Below are 20,455 nucleotides of genomic sequence, written 5' to 3'. Positions count from 1 at the left end.
GGGCTGTGTTCACACAGCCTTATCCACATGCAGCTCAGTTGTCTGTAGAAAGGCCAGCTGAATAGATACCTGCATGATTGATTGGTTGGGTGGGTACTCTTTGATTAGCTACCTACAATCAGTAAAGTTTGTGAGCTTCCTCTGTAATTATCCTCACTCCTGGAAGCTTGGTGAAAAGCTCAACAGAGTAACAGGTTATATAGCCTTGTGTAAGTTAAAAGTATTTTGCTTTTTGAAGTATTTGCCTGTGTTTCAAAAACATTGATAAAATATGGATCATTTTGATCATCCATTTGACAAACCTGCTTATTCCTTAGTGGTTTGGGTTTTTTGTTTTGTTTTTTATTCCTCTTATCAAAACATGGGTGGGGATTGATAGATTCCCAGATAATTCCTGGTATTTGCTTGGGGTCATGTTTTGAACTAAGATGCTCTCGCTTTGTAAATCTCATGCATTGTATTTTTGGCTAAGTGCAGTTATTTACCCTCTTTAGCTTCATATCTGAGCTGTGAACTCTGTGGGTGTGAGTGAAATTCACTCTAATTGTCATTATCTTTCAAGTAGCCTCCATTCACATGCCTTGATAGCTGCCTTGGTTTAAACTAACAGATGGTTAAGGTCTATGCATGCTTTAATTCAACAAATAAAAATGAGTCAGAAGAAATCAATCCTGACTCCTACATTTAAAATACTTCATTATAAAATGCTTAAAAGCTAGAAGTGGAGATAATGAACAACAATGCATTGCCTCAGGTTGAAATGACTGGTAGCTAATATAGGCAGTGTGTGGTTAGTTGTAGGGGAAGGCCACCACCAGTTGATACACACTGGACCGTAGCTGTTTTGCAGAGTACATCCCAGTGTTTGTAGGAAATCGTATTAGCTTTGGCTCTTTGTCGTGGCTAGGTGCCAGAGCTTTGGATTTTTTTTAATACCCTTGTGGGTTTTTTTTCCCCAGTGGAAGAACTGAAAATAGCACTTGTTCTCTGAAAAAGGAATTAGCATCATCACATTTCAGGAGTTCAGGGTACTGCTCTGTTTTTTTCAAATAAAGGTGGCAGCAGCAATTTTCTCAGTGTGAGCAAAGAATGAAAGCCTGGCTCACTTCTGTACCTAAGCATTGCTGGTGTGGTTCTGATTCTTCCTTGAAGACCAGGTGAGCCAGCTTTTAAGGTGTTCCCCCAGTAAAGGTTTACTTGACTGTTGAAGATTAGCAGTGGTTATCCTTGCCAGTGATACGAAGGTAATGTGTCTAGGTGTGGTGGTTTCACTCTGACTGGAGGCCGGGCACCTATCAAAGCCTCTCTGTCCCTCCCATCCTCAGCTAGACAGGAGAGAGAAAATACAGCAGAAGGCTCGTGAGCTAAGGACAAGCAGAGATCACTCACCAATTATTGTCACAGGCAAAACAGATTCAACTTGGAGAAATTAATTGAATTTACTGCCAATCAAAATCAGTTTCAGATAATGAGAATTAAAACAAATCTTAAAACACCTTTCCCCTACCTCTCCTTCCTTCCAAGCTTTACTTATTCCCAGTTCTCTACCTCGTCCCCACCAGCAGCACAGGGAAACAGGGAATGGGGATTAGTCATGACATGTTATTTCTGCCAGCGCTTCCTCCTCAGAGAGAGGAGGCCTTCCTTCTCTCCAGTGCAGGATTCCCTCCCACAGGGGACAGTTCTCCTGTGTGAGTCCTTGCCACAGGCTTCAGTTCTTCATGAACTGCTCAAATGTGGATTCCTTCTGCAGGGTGCAGTTCTTTAGGAACAGACTGATCCAGCCAGCCTGAGTCCCCCATGGAGTCACTAAGTCCTGCCAAGAAACCTGCTCTAATGTGGGTTCTTCTTTCCATGAGTCACCATGTTCTTCCAGGAGCCTGCTCCTCCATGGGCTACAGGTGGATCTGTGCTCTTCTGTGGACCTCCGTGGGCTGCAGGGGTCTAGCTGCTTCACCATGGTCTTCACCTTCACCTTTCCCTGCAGTGGACTGCAGGGAAATCTCATCTTGGGCACCTGGAGCACCTTCTCCTCTTCTTTCTTCACTCACCTGGGTGTCTGCAGGGCTGTTCCTCTCACATATTCTCATGCCTCTTTTCTCTGGCCACAAATTACTATTGTGCAATAATGCTTTTTCCTTCTTAACAATATGTCGTCTCAGGCAGTACTACCACTGCTGATTGGCTTGGCCTTGGCCAGCAGTGGGTCTTTCTAGGAACCAGCTGGTGTTGGTTTTTTTGGATATGAGGGAAACTTCTGGCTGCTTCTCACAGAAGCCACTTTTGTAGTCCCCTCTGCAGTGGCAGAACTTTGCCATGTAAACCCAATACACAAACATAGGCCACTCTTCTTTGGTCCTTAGGCACTAAAGACTTCACAAGATTGACTAGTCCTAGATTTTCCATGAGTTCTGAAACAGATATGTGTGTACTTCTCTGCAGGTGCAACCTCCAGTAACCCTAGCACACCTCTGGTGTTTCTGGTCTTAGTATGTGGCAGATAAAAAAGGAACACAATTGGGCAAAACAACCATTGCTGGTGGTTCTACACTGCCAGTGAAAGTTGACACTTTTGTATTTCAAATCCCTATCTCACTACCTCCTGGCTTTTTTTTTTTTTTTTTTAAATAAGCATCTGAAAATATAAATTTTAAAAGATTTGCCGAGTGATCATTTGTTTATCCTTTTTCTCTAGATTGGTGTTTAAGTGATGCCTTTAAGATGACGCTAGCTTGATATTTAAAAACACCCTTGAAATGGATGTTCATTAATGACTGATGGTGTTCACTTGATATATGTTCACTTTCATGTCTGAGCATTTCTGTGAATAAAGAAGGTGTATTTTTGTCCAGTATTTGGACCAGCTATTTCCTTATCAAATCTTCCCAATATTTTTTTTTGTTCTATCCAAGATGGTGCAACTGGCCTTGGAGGACAAATTACATGAACTTTATCAGACCTTCTGTTGTTCTTGATTGAAGGTTTTTCCCTGAGAACTTGGCAAGAGCATCAGGATGTGTCCCTCTTCTAGTAGAGATGACATATATATTTGTGGGGGAGATGTGCACATAGCTTACAGATAAATTACATTGAAGTAGTCTGTTCTCTTTTTCTTGATGGTTTTCCATTGGGATGCTTGTCATGGGCCCAGTGTCTTTTGACAGCTGTTTAAGTGTCAGCAAGACACCTAAGCGTGTGACAGTGCTTTTAAATTAATGGGAGAAATGGATGGGAGTCAGGATCAGGTCAAAATGAATCAAAATAAGAGGCATACACAAAATAAATTATTTCTGATTTTGTTGGTTTAAAGCTGGAAAGTGGATAAGTACTCATTTCTGTATTTTTTCAGTTCTTAGCTATATGTGCTAATTGTTCATATTTTTCTTATAGAGCAGGACTACCATAGCGTAATTGAAAAATTTGGAAAAGACCTCTAAGATCATCAACTCCAGTCCTTTATTAAGCCAACACCATGTTCACCACTATGGGAAAAGATAGCAGAATCCTTGAGTGGCCTTTGGTGTGTACATACTGTACCCTGTCCTAGTCACTTTCCATTGTCAACTAGATTATTTGTTCTTTTTTATCTGACTTTAAATCTTACTAAAAGATGATTTCAGCATTGCCCCCTTAACACTGAGTTTTTATGTTCATCAGGTTTATGTCAGTTTTATTTTTCCCTAGTATTTTCATAGCAGTGTTAAGATAATACCCAAGAGCTGTGTAATTTTTTTTAATTTTAGTTTTGATTATTTATTTTTAGTGGATACTTCATGTTTCATTTGAACTAGTGTTTTAGTTCTAGCTATCCCCTACGAGAATATGGTTTTAACCCTTCAGCCCTCTGAAGTGATTGATTTGTTAGGGATAAAGTGCTTGATTTAAAGCCAAACAAAAGAACCAACGCTTAGAAGCAAGCAAGACTTGTTTTCTTTTAGGTATATGCTTACTAGGGATTTTAAGAGCATGAATAGTAGTGTGTTGTTTTTGATAGAATTGAAAATGTCTTTTTAGTTTGATTTGAAAAATGGGCGGATAATCTTTAAATTAATTCTTCCAGGGCAGGTTGGGAAAGATTTCAGTGATTTAAAAAAATATTCTATCCTGTGTATAAAATGAAGAGTTGAGATTATTGTGCAGTATACAAATTTTCAGCTAGGAAAAATTGTCAGAATTTAGCAACACTAAAATGGAGTAAGTAATTTCCTATGGTTACCAGACTTAGTACCTGGCTGATAAAATACTAAGAGAGAATTCACTAAGTGCCTTAACCACAAAGATCTCTTTTATAGTTTGAAGCACCATTTTACAGTAAAACTGAGCTTTTAGGCCTAGTACAGTCAATAAAATACTGTGATTTAAAAAAATATATATATATATATATATAGCATTTCTCCACTTCCCTCAGTTCACTAAAAGCAGTGTGCTGTGGTTTAACCCAGCCAGCAACCAAGCCCCACACAGCCACTCAACTCCAACCAGTGGGATTGGGGAGAAAATGGGAAGGGTAAAAAGTAGAAAACTCATGAGCTGAGATGAAGACAGTTTAATAGGGAAATCAAAAGCCACACGCACAAGCAAAGCAAAACAAGGAATTAATTCACTGCTTCCCATGGGCAGGCAGGTGTTCAGCCATCTCCAGGGTCCCATCACACGTAACAGCAACTTAGGAAGAGAAACCCCATCACTCCGAACAACCGCCCTTCCTCCTTCTCCCCACTTTGTGTATTGAGCATGATGTCATATGGTCTTTGGATATCCCAGTTGGGGTCAGCTATCCAGCTGTGTCTCCTTCCAGTTCCCCAGGCACCCCCAGTCTACTTGCCAAAAGAAAAGCACAAAAGACCTTGGCTCTGTCTAAGGCCTACTCAACAATAATGAAAATCTCTATATTATAACAGAATATCTCTGTATTTGTGCCGTGTTCAGCACAAATGCAAAAGAGCCGCATGATAGCCACTGTAAAGAAAATTAACTCTACCCTAGCTAAAACCAGCACACAGTGTAAAATATTTGTAGAATAATTGTTTTATGTTCTTTTAAAACTGTATTTTGATTCCTTTTAAGGAATCTCAAGGGAAGAAAAATTATTTTTAACACAGGATTTTCCCATTGTCTGTTATTCATAATTCTTTGCAATCCTGCTGAAGCAGATGGTAAATGATATAGCACAATAGTAGTATGTAGATATATCCGAAAACCAGAATTGAATCTCTACTATTAAGTGTGAATTGGATCATAAAAATATATGAATTATACTGGAGCACTAATTTGTTTGTTTTGTTCATTTTAATTTATTGCTCAAGAATCTTAGGGATAAAACAATTACTTAATTCCATGCTTTATCAAAATAGAGATGATTGCTTACTTTTTCATACTCTGTCAGTTTGTAATATATCAGAAAGTTGTTGATATGGGGAGGCTGACTGATTGTAAATGGAAGTACAGAGAGACTTGTGAAATTAAAACCAGATTGCCTGTCACAAGAAGATAAATCTGTGAGGAATACTATGCATACTGATATCCTGCAAAAATTTAAACAGTGGTGAGCTGGATTTTTACTAAGCCTGACATTTGTAGCCTTTAAATTTTGAAAGACATAGAGAGACAGCAGATATGCAGGTTTTGTGACCACTACAGTGGTCTGTAGTTTTCATCTAATTTCAAAGAAGCTTGAAAAATATTTTGCCTTTTGGGTGGTACTTTAATTGTCATGCTGTGTGCATGGTTAAAGGTGAATCTTGCTTGACTCTGGCATTAACACAGCAGCCTACCCACTGTTGCTCAAAATAGAAAACCTCTAATATCACCAAATTTGCAACCTATAGGTTTTGTTCTATGTCACACATTGTAGCTAAAAAAGTACACAAGGCATAATCACCCTTCCTGAAGCTAGTAAAGCTCTATGCTTTCACTGAAATTTAGGACATAATCCATTTTGATATGATCTTCGTTCATCTGCAAATAATCCATGCAGATTATTACACAGCGCATGAATATCTCTAAGAGAGTACAGTTTTAGATTTCCAGCTAGCAATTCCTCTCTTCTTTTCCTTCTTTCCATGATAGGAAGGTAATCATAGCATAGCATACAAGAGCATTGTGGCAACTCAATCATAACCACCTTCATTATCTTTTTATTAAGAAGTGCTGGATTATAATACCAAAATCTAATTGCAGTTGGGTCTGGATGACCTAAACCTTCAGTGGGAAAACAAAAAACTGCCATTCTGCCTAGGGGTAATGTGATGGAGTATCTTTTGAAAGTGACAAATTGATTTGGTTAATCTTGCTGAGCCTTGAGATTTCCCTGAGTGTCACTCAGGTTTCCACTACCAGTCTTACATTTGTTAATGGTATTCTTAAATCCGGAACTGAAAGGATTTTCTTAGCTCTGGCGTTTGAAGGAAAAAAAAATCTGAAACTTGGGATATTGGGGAGTCTTACAAAACTGAAAAAATCAACCACCAAATAAGAATTCTAGTATCATTTTGAAAGCCTCATGATTTTGAATATGAGCTGCTAGGTCCTGGCAGTCTTCTACTTAGTCTTTAGGAAAAGATAAAGTTTAGTTTAGGAAACCATAAATAGCAGTGAAGTTCTCTGATAAGGGCCATGAGCATTAATCAGATGTGAGATTGTGAACATGGCTACATGTGGTCAAAAGTAGAGTCAAAACATCAGGCAAAGAGGACAGGGCTTCATGACTGGGCTGAAGAAGCCAGTGTGACAGCAGTGGTATCAAGGTGGGGAAAGTATGCTTATGAAAAGGTAGATCTCAGGACTGCACCTACAGCTGGGTGTTCTGGGGGTGTGTGGATGCCTTTATGGCTGGATATTACTGGGAGTTTCAGTAGATGCAATGAGAAGCTCCCTCCATTGAAATGGAAAGGAGCCATGCCCTGGTCAGCAGGAATGAGGTTTGGTTTGCCTTTGAGCAAATCAGATTAATAATTTCCAAGTGCAGAAGAGGGAAATGGGAGCACTTGATGCTGGGCCTTCTCTGTTACTGACTGATTTATCATCTTCATCACAAGACCCATTTGTGACATGGACTGTGGTCTGTAAGGGGAAGTATTTTGGGCCTTTGAGTCATTTCAGTGATTTCTGCTGAGCTCTAGTTCTGCTGGAAGAGTTGGCTAGCAGCATGTTGTCCTCCCTGTAAGTATTTCTTGGTGTTGTTCCTTTCAGGTAAAGAGGCTGTGCCATGAACTAGATTTGAATCTGTTTCCTGCAGGAGCTGTGAAGGAACTCCCTTTGAGTTCCTGTAAGCATGCAGAGCAAGAGCCCTTCGGGGACAGCTCATTGGTATGGAGTGTGTGGGTTACAGTCCAGCAGAACTGGCCTGTTCGACAAAATTAAAATCCAGTTATGGCTATAAACAACCTTTATTTCATCCTGTGACTGACTTATGAAGTGTCTGTGCAAAGTACAGTGAAAAAGACAAGCACTGTAGAGACTATAAAGTAGAATGTGGAGTTATTGAAAGGGAGCCTAAAGTAAAGGGCAAATTGAAATGCAGCATGACAGGTCCTTGGCAGTGGCGAAACCCAGTTGCTGCACTAGCTGCAGGCCAATCAGTAGTTAACCACAATAGCTACCAAAGAGTTAAACCTTAATGTGAAGAAAGGCAAGTACATACAGAGGAATAAATTATTCAGTCTACCACTCATCACATTCAAATCGAATATTATTGGCTCCCAGGGTGAATTTTTGAATATTGCACTGAAAGGATAGAATCAGCCATAGGGTGGTGAGGTTACTTAAGGGAATGCCAGTACTGTGAAGTATTATAAAAAGTTTTAAAACCAGGCTTAGTTACTTAATATCTCTCATTTAACAAGTATCCAATATAAACACGTGGGTTGGATGTGATAGGATTTACTACTTAAACAGAGAATAGCTGTGCCAGTTCTGAGCACATCACAGAATGTACAAAACCCTGGGCTCCAAAGGAAAAACATCAGTTTTACACTCTACAGTTCCAAGATACATACAACGTGATGCTGCCCTGGAGTTAAAATCAGTCTTGCACAAATTCTGCAGCTTAAGGGGTTTTTGATATTACATGGTAAACCTTCCACTGGAAAACAGGGTAATTAAAGTGACACTAAAATTCTTAACCCACCTGATCTCATTCTAGTTCTCTCAACAAATACCAGTATCAGTGAACCATGTTCTTAGATAATTCATCTCTTTTATCTTACGAGGTATGTGCATACCAGAAAGATAACTTCCATAATGTAATTAACTTTAAAAGTAAGAGATAAATATAATGCTTTGTAAGAAAGCTAAAGAGGGTCTTCAGTTCTTTTTCTGTTGTAATCTACATGCACTCATGTAGGGTAAAGAAGAAAAAGAGCAGTAGCTTTGTTCTGCACCCCTCTCTATAGTAGTGACCGTACCATATGCTTTGATTCTTCTAAATTCCATCCTGAGATATATTAAAAAAGAGATGTCTGGAAGACATGGACAATAATTGTTCAGTTGTCCTTGGCACCAGGGGCACAAGATACAGCACTATATCTGATTTAGGTCCCCAAAGAGGTGAACAAGTTGCAAACTGCAGAGGAAAGCAAGAATGAAGAAGAGCTTGAAATGCCTGCCATGTTAAGAAAGGCCAGAAGGAAAGGATTTGATTAATCTAGGGGCAGTGGTTGCACCTCATCCCCAAACAATTATCCATTTGGTAGGGTGGTTCCCTCTCACCTGCTTCATCCCTGAAAGGAACTGGAGCTGAGCTGCCATCACTTAAGTACAAGTGAGTGTTGCTGAGTGATGGAAGCCAGGAGTGCTGCTCCCACCTCCAGAGGCTGCCTAATATCAATGAGTACCTGAAAGAGCTGAGTGAGCAGAGCATCTGCTCTCTGCCAACCTGTTTGACTTTGTATACATGTGCCGAGTTTGAATGTTGCTATGTTGCTGTAATTTCACATGCCTGAAATAAAGCTGGTTCTGCATTCCCTGTGCTGTGGGGGGGTCTTGTGCAGCAGGCTGGAGTTGCAGAGGTTTTGTTCTGCTGCAGGCTGCTGTTGTAGTTGAGTAAATCAGGGCTAAGGTGTAAGACGAGTGAACCCAAATGTCTTGACAGGATGCATTCAAAACATTGAACATTAAAAACTGAATCTTTGTCTTTTCTTTGTAGTTTTCCCAGGTTCTTATCAATGTTATTATTTTTTCCATAGCCGCAGTATCTTGTAATAGGACCTAATCTGAGACTTAATGGGGATACTTTACTATACTTTGAACTCAGATCTTTTTAGATTTGTACGTATGCAGTGCTTCTTTGCAGAAAAATTACTGCAAGTTTTGATTTTGGCTGTACAGATCTGTCTTGTGGGACACATCAGGGACCATAGGCTTTGGCAGACACTTCATAGTAATGCTTTCCTTTAGTCTTAATAAATTTGAAGACTGTCTACAACCAAGCTTCCTTTTGCTGGTTGTACTCCATGCTTATGTTTTCAATTCAGCTTGGTACTTAGGGATGTTGAACCATTACAGAAGACATTTTAACTTAGTCTTCCAGATCTGTCATCTGCCCAACAGATGAACTGCATTGTTTGTGGTGGTGAGGGTGGAAGTCACCCTTTTTCAATTAAATTACTTTCTTAATGAAAATGCAACAGAAGAATATTCTGTTTCTTCTTCTGCCTTATTTTCAATGTTCCGCTGCAGCTATATGGCATTTAAACTTTGAAAACAAACAAATTTCATCCTTACCTTTTCTTGTGGTTTCTGGTGTATTTTCATTGACCCATAGAGATGACCATGCTGTCTGGTCTGCTTTAGATTTGATTAATTCAAAAAGCTTGTCTCTGTCTAGCATCACTACACTCTACAGGAGAATGTTTATATAACTGGAACTGTGTGGTTTAGATGGGAAAGGAGGATTCTAGCTAGTAATTTTTTTTTGTTGTTTACTCCCTTGCTCATTCTTCAGCCATGTTTTCTGCTGACATACCTTTGTGTTAGCAACTTTTCGTTGTGACTGCTTTAAAAGTGAGCAAGTTGATACTTGTTTGGAATAAGATTTTTGAGCAGCAGTTCCTGCTTAATTTTGGAGGGCTATCTCTTAGTGGCCTTTGTATTTAAAGACCTTGGCAGGCTTGTGAAAAGCTTCAGTTAAAAAGAGCATCCAGTGTATCTAAGAAGATATCAAAGCTGATGACTGAATTATTTGATCTGTTTTTGTGAATTCCATAATGTGAGAACAGATATTCTCTGGAAGTGGTAAAAGATGAACTAAAAAGTAAATGCATGGTGGGTAACAAAATTCTGGAGTAAGGTATGTAAGAAGTTCTTCAGGCAGCATGGAAGGATATGCCTTCTAACATGCCATATATAATTTTTGAGGACTCTAGAGAAAGAGGAGAAACACTGGAGAGAAATGGACTGCTGGCAGCTCTCAGGTTTGTAGTTACCTTATGAGTATCTTCCTCCTCTCATGAGTCAAATGGACCATTCCTTTGACCAGTTAAGCCATTTTTTAAAATTCTTATATATCTGTCTCAGTTGGACCAGAAGAGAAAATTAAGAGGTTGGACTGGGAAGGTATCATGCTGTTTAAAGATATGCCAGCAAATGTTTCATTGTTTCACAATTTTATCAGTACTTTCTTGGTTGGCTTTATTCACCTGCTAAACATTGAGCACTGCCTGACCACAGGTTAATGTCTACTTAGAAAGGAGGAGCCAGTTCTGGCATCTGCTTCTGGCCCCACTTGTGTGAAAGACATGGATCACTTTCTTGCAGAAGGTGTGAATATAATTGATTGCTTTCTGAAAACACATCTCTCTGACATGAGTCAGAGACTGACACCTGGGCAGCTTGTACCTGGATTGGGAGATTTTTGGCAAATGGGCAAAATTGTACTGGATTTGTCTCATTAAAAGTGGAATGATTTAGGCCTATGAGTGAATCCCTACGTCATTGACACTGCAAGTAATTATCCAGCCTAATTTTTTTTTAAATTATACAAAGCTTTTTCTGTAGACAAAGCCCCCACTGAAGATGAAAGCCTGGGATTTTATCAGATTATCTGTTAAATGGCTTCCTTTCTGAGACTGGCAGACCTCTCTCAAGTACCTCAAGAGGTACTTGACAATCATTTTCTGAAATGCAAGTTCATTTGGGGTTAAACTTGCTTTTTCTTCTTGATTTCATTTTACTACTGTTTTTGACATCTTCTTTAACTATGGAACAAAAGAAAGAACTTGTTTGAACTGACATGTAAATTGTCATGTAACTTTCCAAACCCTTGGAGAGAGGTGTTGTAATTATACTGTGGGTTTTACTTTTTTATGGCTGTAAGTGCTAATTCATGTAACTCCAAAGTGAATTATATGTTTCAATTGTTTATATTACCTCTGGGCGTTGATGCAGGGCTCAATAAAGTCACTCTGCAATTATTTTGCAGTTGTGTATATTGCTATATGAATATCGAGTTGCCAGAGCATCATCTCAGCAGTTAGTCAGTCTACATGATACCTACTCTTAGGTAGTAAGTAATAATAAAATATATTCCAACTAGCATTTTGTAAATGTCCAACTGCTGTTTTTCACCTTGTTTCTGCTAATACAGTAGGAGCCTTCTTTCCAAGTTACTTCCCTGTCATCATCTCCTGTATTGTCTGAGTGCCTTGTGATTGTTGTGGAGGGGGAAGAGTTCCTTTCTGGCAAAATTTTCCATTTCTTGCATTTTTAGTTTTGCCTGATACAAACTCATGCTTCTGAAAGAGGTATTCTCCTCAGAAATAACTTTGACATTTTTTAAATGCAGAAAACAGATGTACAGCATCCTAAGGGAGCTGGTCACATTAGACAAATCCTTGCATGTACAGCAGGAGCCTGTGTACTGCATGGCTTTGTGCACTGTGTACTGCATGGCTTTGTGCACTGGCCGTGCCCTTTGGGGCATTTGGGTGTGGTAAATGCAATGGTGACGTAAACAGAGGAAACATGAGCACAGCTTCAGGAGTGCCCCGAAAGCCAACCACACTCAGCAGGGCTGCAAGGGAAGTTTTGCTTACCACTCATGATTGTTCTTCTGAAGTGAGCTTTGAGCTGTAGTGTTTATCTTGAATCTTGTCCGATTAGACCTGAGCGCATTCCCTATATACTGAAACAAGGCATTGATATGTTGGTCTCCTTTAGGCTAAACAAGCATCTGAAAATAATAGCCCTTTATTTCAGGTTCCTTTATCGGCAGTATTTGCTGTGATTTCTTTTTGAGGGTTACCATGGTTATTGTTTGTGTGCAGAATAGAATTGTGCTACCTAGGAAGGTGAGTTTCAGAAACAAATGTGAGAACTGGGCAGACTTGGTAACCACTGTCATTTTTTCAAGCTGACAAAGTTGCTTGCACTTAGAATAGAGAATATGCAAAGGCTTCCTTTAATTTTATCTAGTTTTTTAAAAATTATATTTTTAGAAGATTCACCCAAAGTTACTGGATAATCCAGTTAAGGATTTAATTAGCACTTGAGTGTAATCTGTATGCAGTAAAATTGTACTTGACTGAAGTACCAATAAAAATTTTTTTTCTCACTATCTTGCTTAGTTCAAACTGCTAGGAAAATCAAAGCAGTTAATAATTAGGAAGCATTTAAAAATATTTCTGTAACTCTACAAATTCTCACAATTCATCTAATTTTTGGGATGCTAGGCAAACATACAGTGTATGTGCTCTTGCTCCTTCACTGGCACTTGTCAGCGTCTACCAATCATTTCTTTTGAAGGCTTTCACCTACTTACACAGCAAAGTGTTCCAAAAGCATATGTCTGAGCAGAGGGGTAATTCCCAATCCACAAGTGGCAGTGATGTAGTAGATGGTAAGTAGTGATGCGAGTGTTTGTTGTGCAAAGAAATGAACTAAAAAGGGGACAGTCCAAAATAGGGCTTATGTTCTTTTTCATTAGGATGTGATAATCAGCATAATAAAATGTGTTCAAATGTTAACCTTTCAGACACCATTAACAGTAGTTTTGGGAAAGGTTAGCTACAGCTGTAGCATGGAGATGTTAAATTCATCACCTTTGGCGTTCTTTAATAATTGAGGCTGAGATTTTGTATTTCATAGGAAGCAAGGCTTCTGAGGGAGAGATCGATTAAGAAATATGGAGACTTTGTTTCTCATAGAAAACCCTATTAAAATGTTACAAAGTATAAGACCTAGTGCTTTGTGTGGGGTTTGTATGGGCCTTGAGAAGCCCTTCTTTGCAGCTGAGTCAGCAGATTTGATGTCCTGCAGTTTGGGAAGTTTAATTGAGGCCATGATCACCCAATACCTACTCCTTCCCAAGGTAATTTGGGGGAAAATGGCCTCCAGATTTATGTTGCAGTGCAGGATATCCTGAACATTGCAACCAGTAACAGCAGTAATGTTCATTTGGTCATAAAATGTAATGCTGAGAGCAAAGTGCCAGTAGGTTCCTACAGAATATAAGGGAATACAGTTTTTTTTCCTTTTTCTTTCTAGTTGGCAGTTCTCTTTGAAAGTAGTCTGAAAGGTTTCCTGACGAATCATTTTGCTTCCCTGATGATCTATTAGCAGTTCAATTAGCGGTACTCTGCACTGAAAAGTGTCATATGGCTCATCTGACTGCTTTTATGTTAAACCCCCTTCTGTTGGGGGAACATGGTTGTAGGGGTAACTGTATGTTGAGACCCACCATAACTTTGGCCATTGCTTTTGCTGAACACAAGTTGCCTCTCAGGTGCAGGCCCTATGTCAGGAAACAGTTTGTGCCATTGTCTTACTAGAAAAAGGATCTTTCCTTAAGTGCTGTGGATGCACCACTCTGGATGAATCTGGGAGCTCCTGGATCTTGTTGGTGAATTTAAAGGCTTGGAAACAGTTTCCTCTGGGCCTATATTATCACATGCTCTTATATGTTATACACCAAATACTTATCTAGCCCAATAGTGTGACTTCGCAGTGCCTTTTGCTGAAAAAATAGCCCATGGACATCATCCACGAACGAAATAAGACTGCATCTGTCATACTTTAAGACGCTGAATTACTTCTCCCTTTTTCTGGTTTCCTGGGGAGGAGGGCAGGGTGCAAGAGTTAGTGTGGGCTGGACACCATTCCCAGTGACCAGGTTGGATATGGCTGTTCTGTTTTGAGCATTACCTGTGGAGAGGTGATTAGACTGTGCCAGTTGGCCTCAGACCCCATGTGGCCCTGTGTTGATTATTTTGCATATAGATCCTTGGTCAGTGACATGATTTGTTCTCTGAGTATGTTTGAAAGATTCATGTTTATATTTGGAATTAAGAGTTGATTAATTTTTGCTCTGTGCTCTTTGGTTGTTGTTTGGTTTCTTTTGTTTCTTTTTAAGCTGAAGTTTTGCAATTCAAGCATTCATTCTTCCTGCATTATGTCAGCTTGACTTTGAGTTGCCAAAACCATAGTGCAAATTCACTCCTCTTAGTTCTTTTTATGGGAGATAGTCAACTGAAGATGACTATTTGCATTGAGGTTACAAGCAGTAAGCTCAAGATCATTACCAACAGTTACAACAGTGCTTCTGGAGTAGTTGCCAATCCATTATATTTAACTGCATATCAAAGGGGAAATCTCACCTTGCCACCTCCCTGAGCCATGCTGTTTCTCTTCTGAAGAGTTTCTACCATGCTAGAGGAAGTGAATGCTTCTAATCTGGGCAGGGCCCTAGAAATTCTCCTCTATGGTCTGTTGGCATAATGTAAAAGGTGTGATTCAGAGGTACACAGAAGCAAAAATATCAATACACTGACTCCATTTCTTTCAATCTTTTAGGTACTTCCTTTCCCCAGTCAGGTGGTCTACAACAGAGTTGGAAAGTGTGGGAGTCGAACTGTGGTTTTGCTTTTGAGAATTTTGTCAGAGAAACATGGATTCAACCTGGTTACGTCTGACATACATAACAAAACAAGACTGACCAAAAATGAACAGGTAAGTTACTACTGCTCGTCTTAGATCCTGTTTTCTTATTCTGTGTACAAAACTGAGAAACAAAGGCATATGCTAGCAGATAATCCTGCTGAAAAGATACATTGCTAGTTTGTCCTGAGTAATCATGCAGAATTCATCATTCTCTAAGTGACTTTATTTAATAAAGAGCCAAGAACAACATGATGTGGCAGCTAATCAGAAAAACTAACTTCCAGTGAGATAGCTCTTGAATTTAGTCAGCATAGCAGTTAGACTACCAGTGAGGCAAGAAAGGTTAGTACAGTGCGTTAAGTGCCAGCAGCATCTGGGACATGTATTAATGCACCTGCAGGGCACAACCATTAATCGTATAACCAGAACAGCTTATTCAGACCTAGCTTGGGTCTCAAAAAGAGCTGGAGTAAATAATAGTCAAGAGGGTATTTTTTTGATGACTTTATTAATTCACTTCTGGTAACCAGTTCCTTCAAAAACTTATTTCCCAGGGCCATAGCTAACCCAAGTTGCTATAATATGACATGTCCTTGATGCTATCTCAGCTTCTCGCTTATCTGTCTTTTTCATGTTTATTGCACAACCCTCACTGAGGGAAGTGAAAATACCACATGAAACCTCGTTACGCAGACACCGTTTTTCATGTTCCCTTAAAGTTGTAGAAGGATTATTTTTGCAGCTTTGTTTCTATGAAAGATCCAGTTATTTAAATTTTATTTTCAAGGTATGCATGTACCCACTGTAAGTGTCACTTCAGTCAGTAGATTGATACAGGCAGTGCAGGAAAACCTCAGACTCAAAGCACATGTCTGTAGACAGATGCTGCACACGTTGCCCACTGCTGCTATTTTGAGCTACTGATCAGGTAAAGGCTGCAATTGCTGCCTGTGTCACTTCTAGAAATAGCAGCCTGCAAACCACAAAAGGATGTGTGCAATGATCAAAATATGGTTGTGGGCCTGCCAGTGACATTGTGCTGTGATTGGGGGTCATTTAGTTGCAGCCTGTTCATGAGCACAAGTTTGTTATTTTGCATGCAGCAGTTCATTCCAAATGAAAATTTAGGAGCTAATATTGCTCCTGCAGATCCCACCTTCCTCCTCTTCAAGGTGTCCATTGGGGTCCCACCACAGTTAGCTGACCTAACATTCCATAAGTCAAGTTCAGCCAGAGATGGGGTCCAGCTAGGCAGGTCTCCAATGCCAGCCCAAGTTTTCTGCTGGAATACAGGATTTCTGTGGGTAGAACTGCTTTTGTGATTTGGGCTGTTTGGGTTTTGTTTGTATCTTTCAGCAGTTTTCATTGCTGACTGGGGGACATACCGTAAATCCCAAAAATCTTTTAGGTGTTAGTAATCACCGGCTTTCACCATGATCAGCTTCTTCCCTGCAGTTCTGTTCCATCTTTCTTTGATAGGTGGATTTTCCTTTGTTAAAACATAATACAAAGTCACTTCTTCACAGTCTTCTGTGTTTTAGTCCAGCATGTGGAGATTCCAGAGAGGCCCAGACTTGCTTTTGATGTAAGCAATACACTGACAGATAATTTTCTGCACTACCTTTTGCCCTCCTTAAGTGGTGGAGTTACTAGACGACAAATGTCCTGGAGGTATTGCTACAGACCTGATGATTCACTCTATAGATTGCCCCGCCATAATTTGAGTCTCTTTATTTTCATTTATGGTTTCTTTCCATATTTACAATAGACTCATAATTTAATGAGTGCTTTAGCTGAAAAGTGCCTTTGATCACCAGAAAACATAGTTGGAGACAGTAACGATTCTGTTGTTCAGGGCATTTTTAGTTGTCTTCTCAATTTTTAAGAGCAGAATATGAAAAAATAAATTATGTTTTCCACCTTTAATGTGGTGTACACAAGAGGAAGTTAAGGCAATGAATGATCTTAGGCTTCAGGCATTGGAACAAGAAAAAAGAGCTGGGCTGTAGGATTCCAGCATGAGCATGGGCTTCTCACTTCAGTTGATATATCTCTCTTCCTTCTGTCATTTCTCTCTCCTGTGTTTGGTTAAAGCCCTGATCCAGCCAAGACTTCTCTGTAAATGTTTAGCTTATGCAGTCTGCTGTTGTTAAATAAAGTTTAGCATGTAGGTGTTTTTAATGACTCTGGGGATTGCATATAATTGGAATCCATATTCTCATTGCCTTTTCCAGTCTCCTTCCTACTAAGAAATTTTCCCAAATGATGTGTGTCTGCCAGCAATTAGAAGTGCAGCCTTTGAACATCTGTGGGCATGAGGGAGTGAGTTCTGGAAACAGATGCATTAGTACACGCCTTGCCATTTGCTATAATATTTTCAAGTAAATTAAATACAGGAAATAACACATAATATTAATCTAATTGATGTGGCTTTAAAATGCCACTCAAACAGTTGCAAAATGAAGTCTTTCCCTGCCCTGACTTTGTCTTCCACTCCCATTTTACTGCATTCAGGGAAGTAAGAATGAGTATGCTTATAGGTATAGAAATGCCAGTCACATACAAGAGTAATTGGTAGTTTATCCTCAAATTATTTCCTTCTACCACCCATCATTACGGCTGTGCGAACTTTATGTGCAATTCCAGTTCAACGCACTAAAAATCCATCACTATTTTTTCTTAAATGCTTTTAAAGACAGAAAATTGGTCATACCAACTTGGGGAGGTGAAGAAATTCTTGAAACCATTCCAAGCTTTGGAGAGCTGAAAATGAAGGTTTAGTCTCATTCCTGGGAGTTGTGAATTGTTTATGGAAATGAGTACTGAGATGAAAGTGATATACTAAAAATCTTGTAGGTACTTGTGCCTCCTGAGCCCTACATGCCTTCAGTAGAGACTGAAAGCAGTGGAAGAATGTAAAGAGCTCTCAAGAAAGATAGATGCAGAGATGGGTTTTTTTCCCTTTTCATGTCAATATTAGTGGAGACCGTAGTGTGATCCAGCAAGACCACACTTGGCAAATCCCAGTTGCTTCACCATTTTTGTACATTTTGACCTCAGATTCTCAGGCTGAAATACAGCATCTTAAAAAAAATAGGAACATTTTGGCTGTTGTTTGGGTGGGATTATTACCTGATTATCTCCTTCTATTCCCAGTAGAATTTACTTATTACAAACCTCAAACAAAGCAGGGCTGCTCTGAGTGGTTAGCACAGGGACTGGACTAGCCATCTCCAGAAGAGAGAAAGGTGAACTATCTCAAAGGCCAGAGTTGAGGTTTTGTGGAGGAACAATGTTCCCCGCCACGTTTCTCCCCTCTGAGGGAGGGCCCCATCCAGCCCTCCTGGAGTCACTTCACGGTGCCATCTGCTGGAGCGTTTTTTGCAATGCAGCACCAGCCCATTGCAAGTTAATTTCAAGACCATATCAATTTATTTTTCAGCAATGTTTCACTTAAGCTGCCTAATTCCTGTAGGAGAGCTCTGGGCAGCAGTGAGAGGGAGAAATAGCTCTTTATGGGCCCTATCTTAATAGGTAGATGCTCCTTTGGTATTTCTCCAGGTATCTCTACCGCTTCTCCCTCCAATCATGGATGTGTTTTGACTCATCTCTTCCCTAACAGAGTTTGCCAGGGTTGTTTATTTAATGCTACTTGTACATTTTTTTTTTTTCTGCAAACTTAGGATGATATAATCATCTGTACTTGTATTCTCCTTCATCATTCTCTTTCATTGTTCATTACATCCAAAAGTACTTGTTTTATTCAGCCCTCATCCTCTGCTCACTGTTGTTCACTGTGGGTCCTCTACATCTTATTTTCTTTACTTCTTGTTTCATCTCATAGAAAGATATGAACAGACAAAATCTAACAACCAATACCAACCAACCCAACTTACTCTTCTGGGAGACGCTGGGTGATTTTTCTTTTTGTTGTGTTGTTTTGGGTTTTTTTTTCCTTTAACATAATCTTAGAAGGAGGGAGGGATCCCTATGTCTTTCTGGGCAATACATTTGGCTTATTAGACTGAAATCAGTTCAGGACATGATGAGAGAGGTAGAGGCCCATGGGAAATATGGCCACCATTTGCATGTGGCCATGAGCCATTACAGTTATTTATTTTTCCCTCCTGACATCTGTGTGTCATTTCAGTTGAGCCTTACTTACCCTTTTGGCAGGGTTTTCAGAAGAATGGGTTTTGTTTGTTAGTTCTTATGCACGTTGTAGCTTTATCCACATCTGCTTACAAGTCCAGTTGATCATTAAGTGTCTAAATATGAAGGTACTCCAAGTCAAAACAAAATTCTGTTTCTGCTTTGGAGCAAGCTGTTGTCTTAGCTCAAGAGATTGAGTTTGTAACAAGCGATGAAAAAAAAACCAAGAGCCAGATGCTGTCCCGCACTGTGTGCATCTTTCCAGCATCCCTTTGCTCTTGAGGCCAAAGTGCCTGTGCTTGTCCAGCAAGCAGGTTCATGTGACACTGACATCAGGTGAAATGGAGTGAGAAACGTGGCAGTGCTGTGATGTGAATCTGCTTCCTGATAGCAAATTGGTACCAGCCCTGGGGACAGCTGAGAGCCAAGGGAAGCTCAGCGTGGTGCTTTGGAACACTCACAAATATACCCCCAGCTAATTTCATCTAGCAGTGTTCTACTAGAGTTGCCTGTGTTTTTAAATTTAGTGGGATTATTTTGTATGGGCATAGTGTCTTTTTGTCTCCATATATGTACTCTAGTAAGGTTTTTTTCATTTATTCCAAGAAGGAATTTCAGAGACAACCATGGGAGCACGAACAGAGTTTTTATATCAGATCAGTAACTTCCTTCTGCCATGTTCCTTCTTTACTTCATGCAGATAGAGCAACATAAGTAAAATCCAAAATCTAACGTAAAACTTCAAAATGTTCTGAGAATTTCACTTCTCCTGTAACTTGTTTGAGTAAAACAAAAAAACAATCTGTTGTGGGTTGACTACCACAGAATCCAATTGAGACGTCTGATACACAGGCTCCAGGGCCCCTTTTATTGTTTGATTCTGAAAGGTGAATGCAGAATATAATCTTTTGGCTGAGTTACCAGTTCTAAGGAAATGTCAGCATGTTATTTCATTAGGAAAGCCTTTGTCTCTTCAGAGCATGAAAAAACAGCACTCACTTCCTTTGTGCTAAGTATTGCAAAGCTTCCTGGGCTTTCTAATTCTGATCTGGACAAGGTTTGCTCTTCAGTTTTATGAATTTCTTGCCCAATGCATTTGTATTCTACTGAAGAAGCTGTGAAAGGCCCCATTTGTGTTTCAATCAAGCACAGACTCCATATATGACTATGGAAGGGGTACTATTCCCTTCCTGACACCTTTTTTTAAATTTCTTTTAATTCTTTTTGAATTGCATGTCTTCTCTCCATATTCTTTTGTTTCTCTTTTTCCTTTATATTGACTTTCTTCTGGTGATCTTGTCTTACATTCCATTTTTTTGGAAGCCTTTCTCAAATGTAACATATCTTGCTATACTTTCTCAAACCTAATATGTCGAGATGTATAAGGTCATTACCTAATATACCTTGATGTCCTCAAGCTAGTTGGGCA

The 20,455-nt window shown here is 39.6% G+C and overlaps 1 protein-coding gene across 1 annotated transcript in view; it reads left to right on the top strand.

The window, feature by feature from the left end:
* Positions 1–20,455, top strand: part of UST (uronyl 2-sulfotransferase) — a 153,789-nt gene that overhangs the window by 56,201 nt on the left and 77,133 nt on the right. Inside the window, exon 3 of the mRNA XM_083856575.1 lies at positions 14,788–14,943. Coding sequence (XP_083712701.1) covers positions 14,788–14,943 — 156 coding nt within the window. The remainder of the gene's footprint in view (positions 1–14,787; positions 14,944–20,455) is intronic.

This window comes from Zosterops lateralis (genome assembly GCF_965231275.1).
Source record: "Zosterops lateralis genome assembly, chromosome: 3".
Taxonomy (NCBI): domain Eukaryota; kingdom Metazoa; phylum Chordata; class Aves; order Passeriformes; family Zosteropidae; genus Zosterops; species Zosterops lateralis.
Note: the sequence above shows the minus strand (reverse complement) of the source record. Positions and strands in the feature narration are given on the sequence as shown.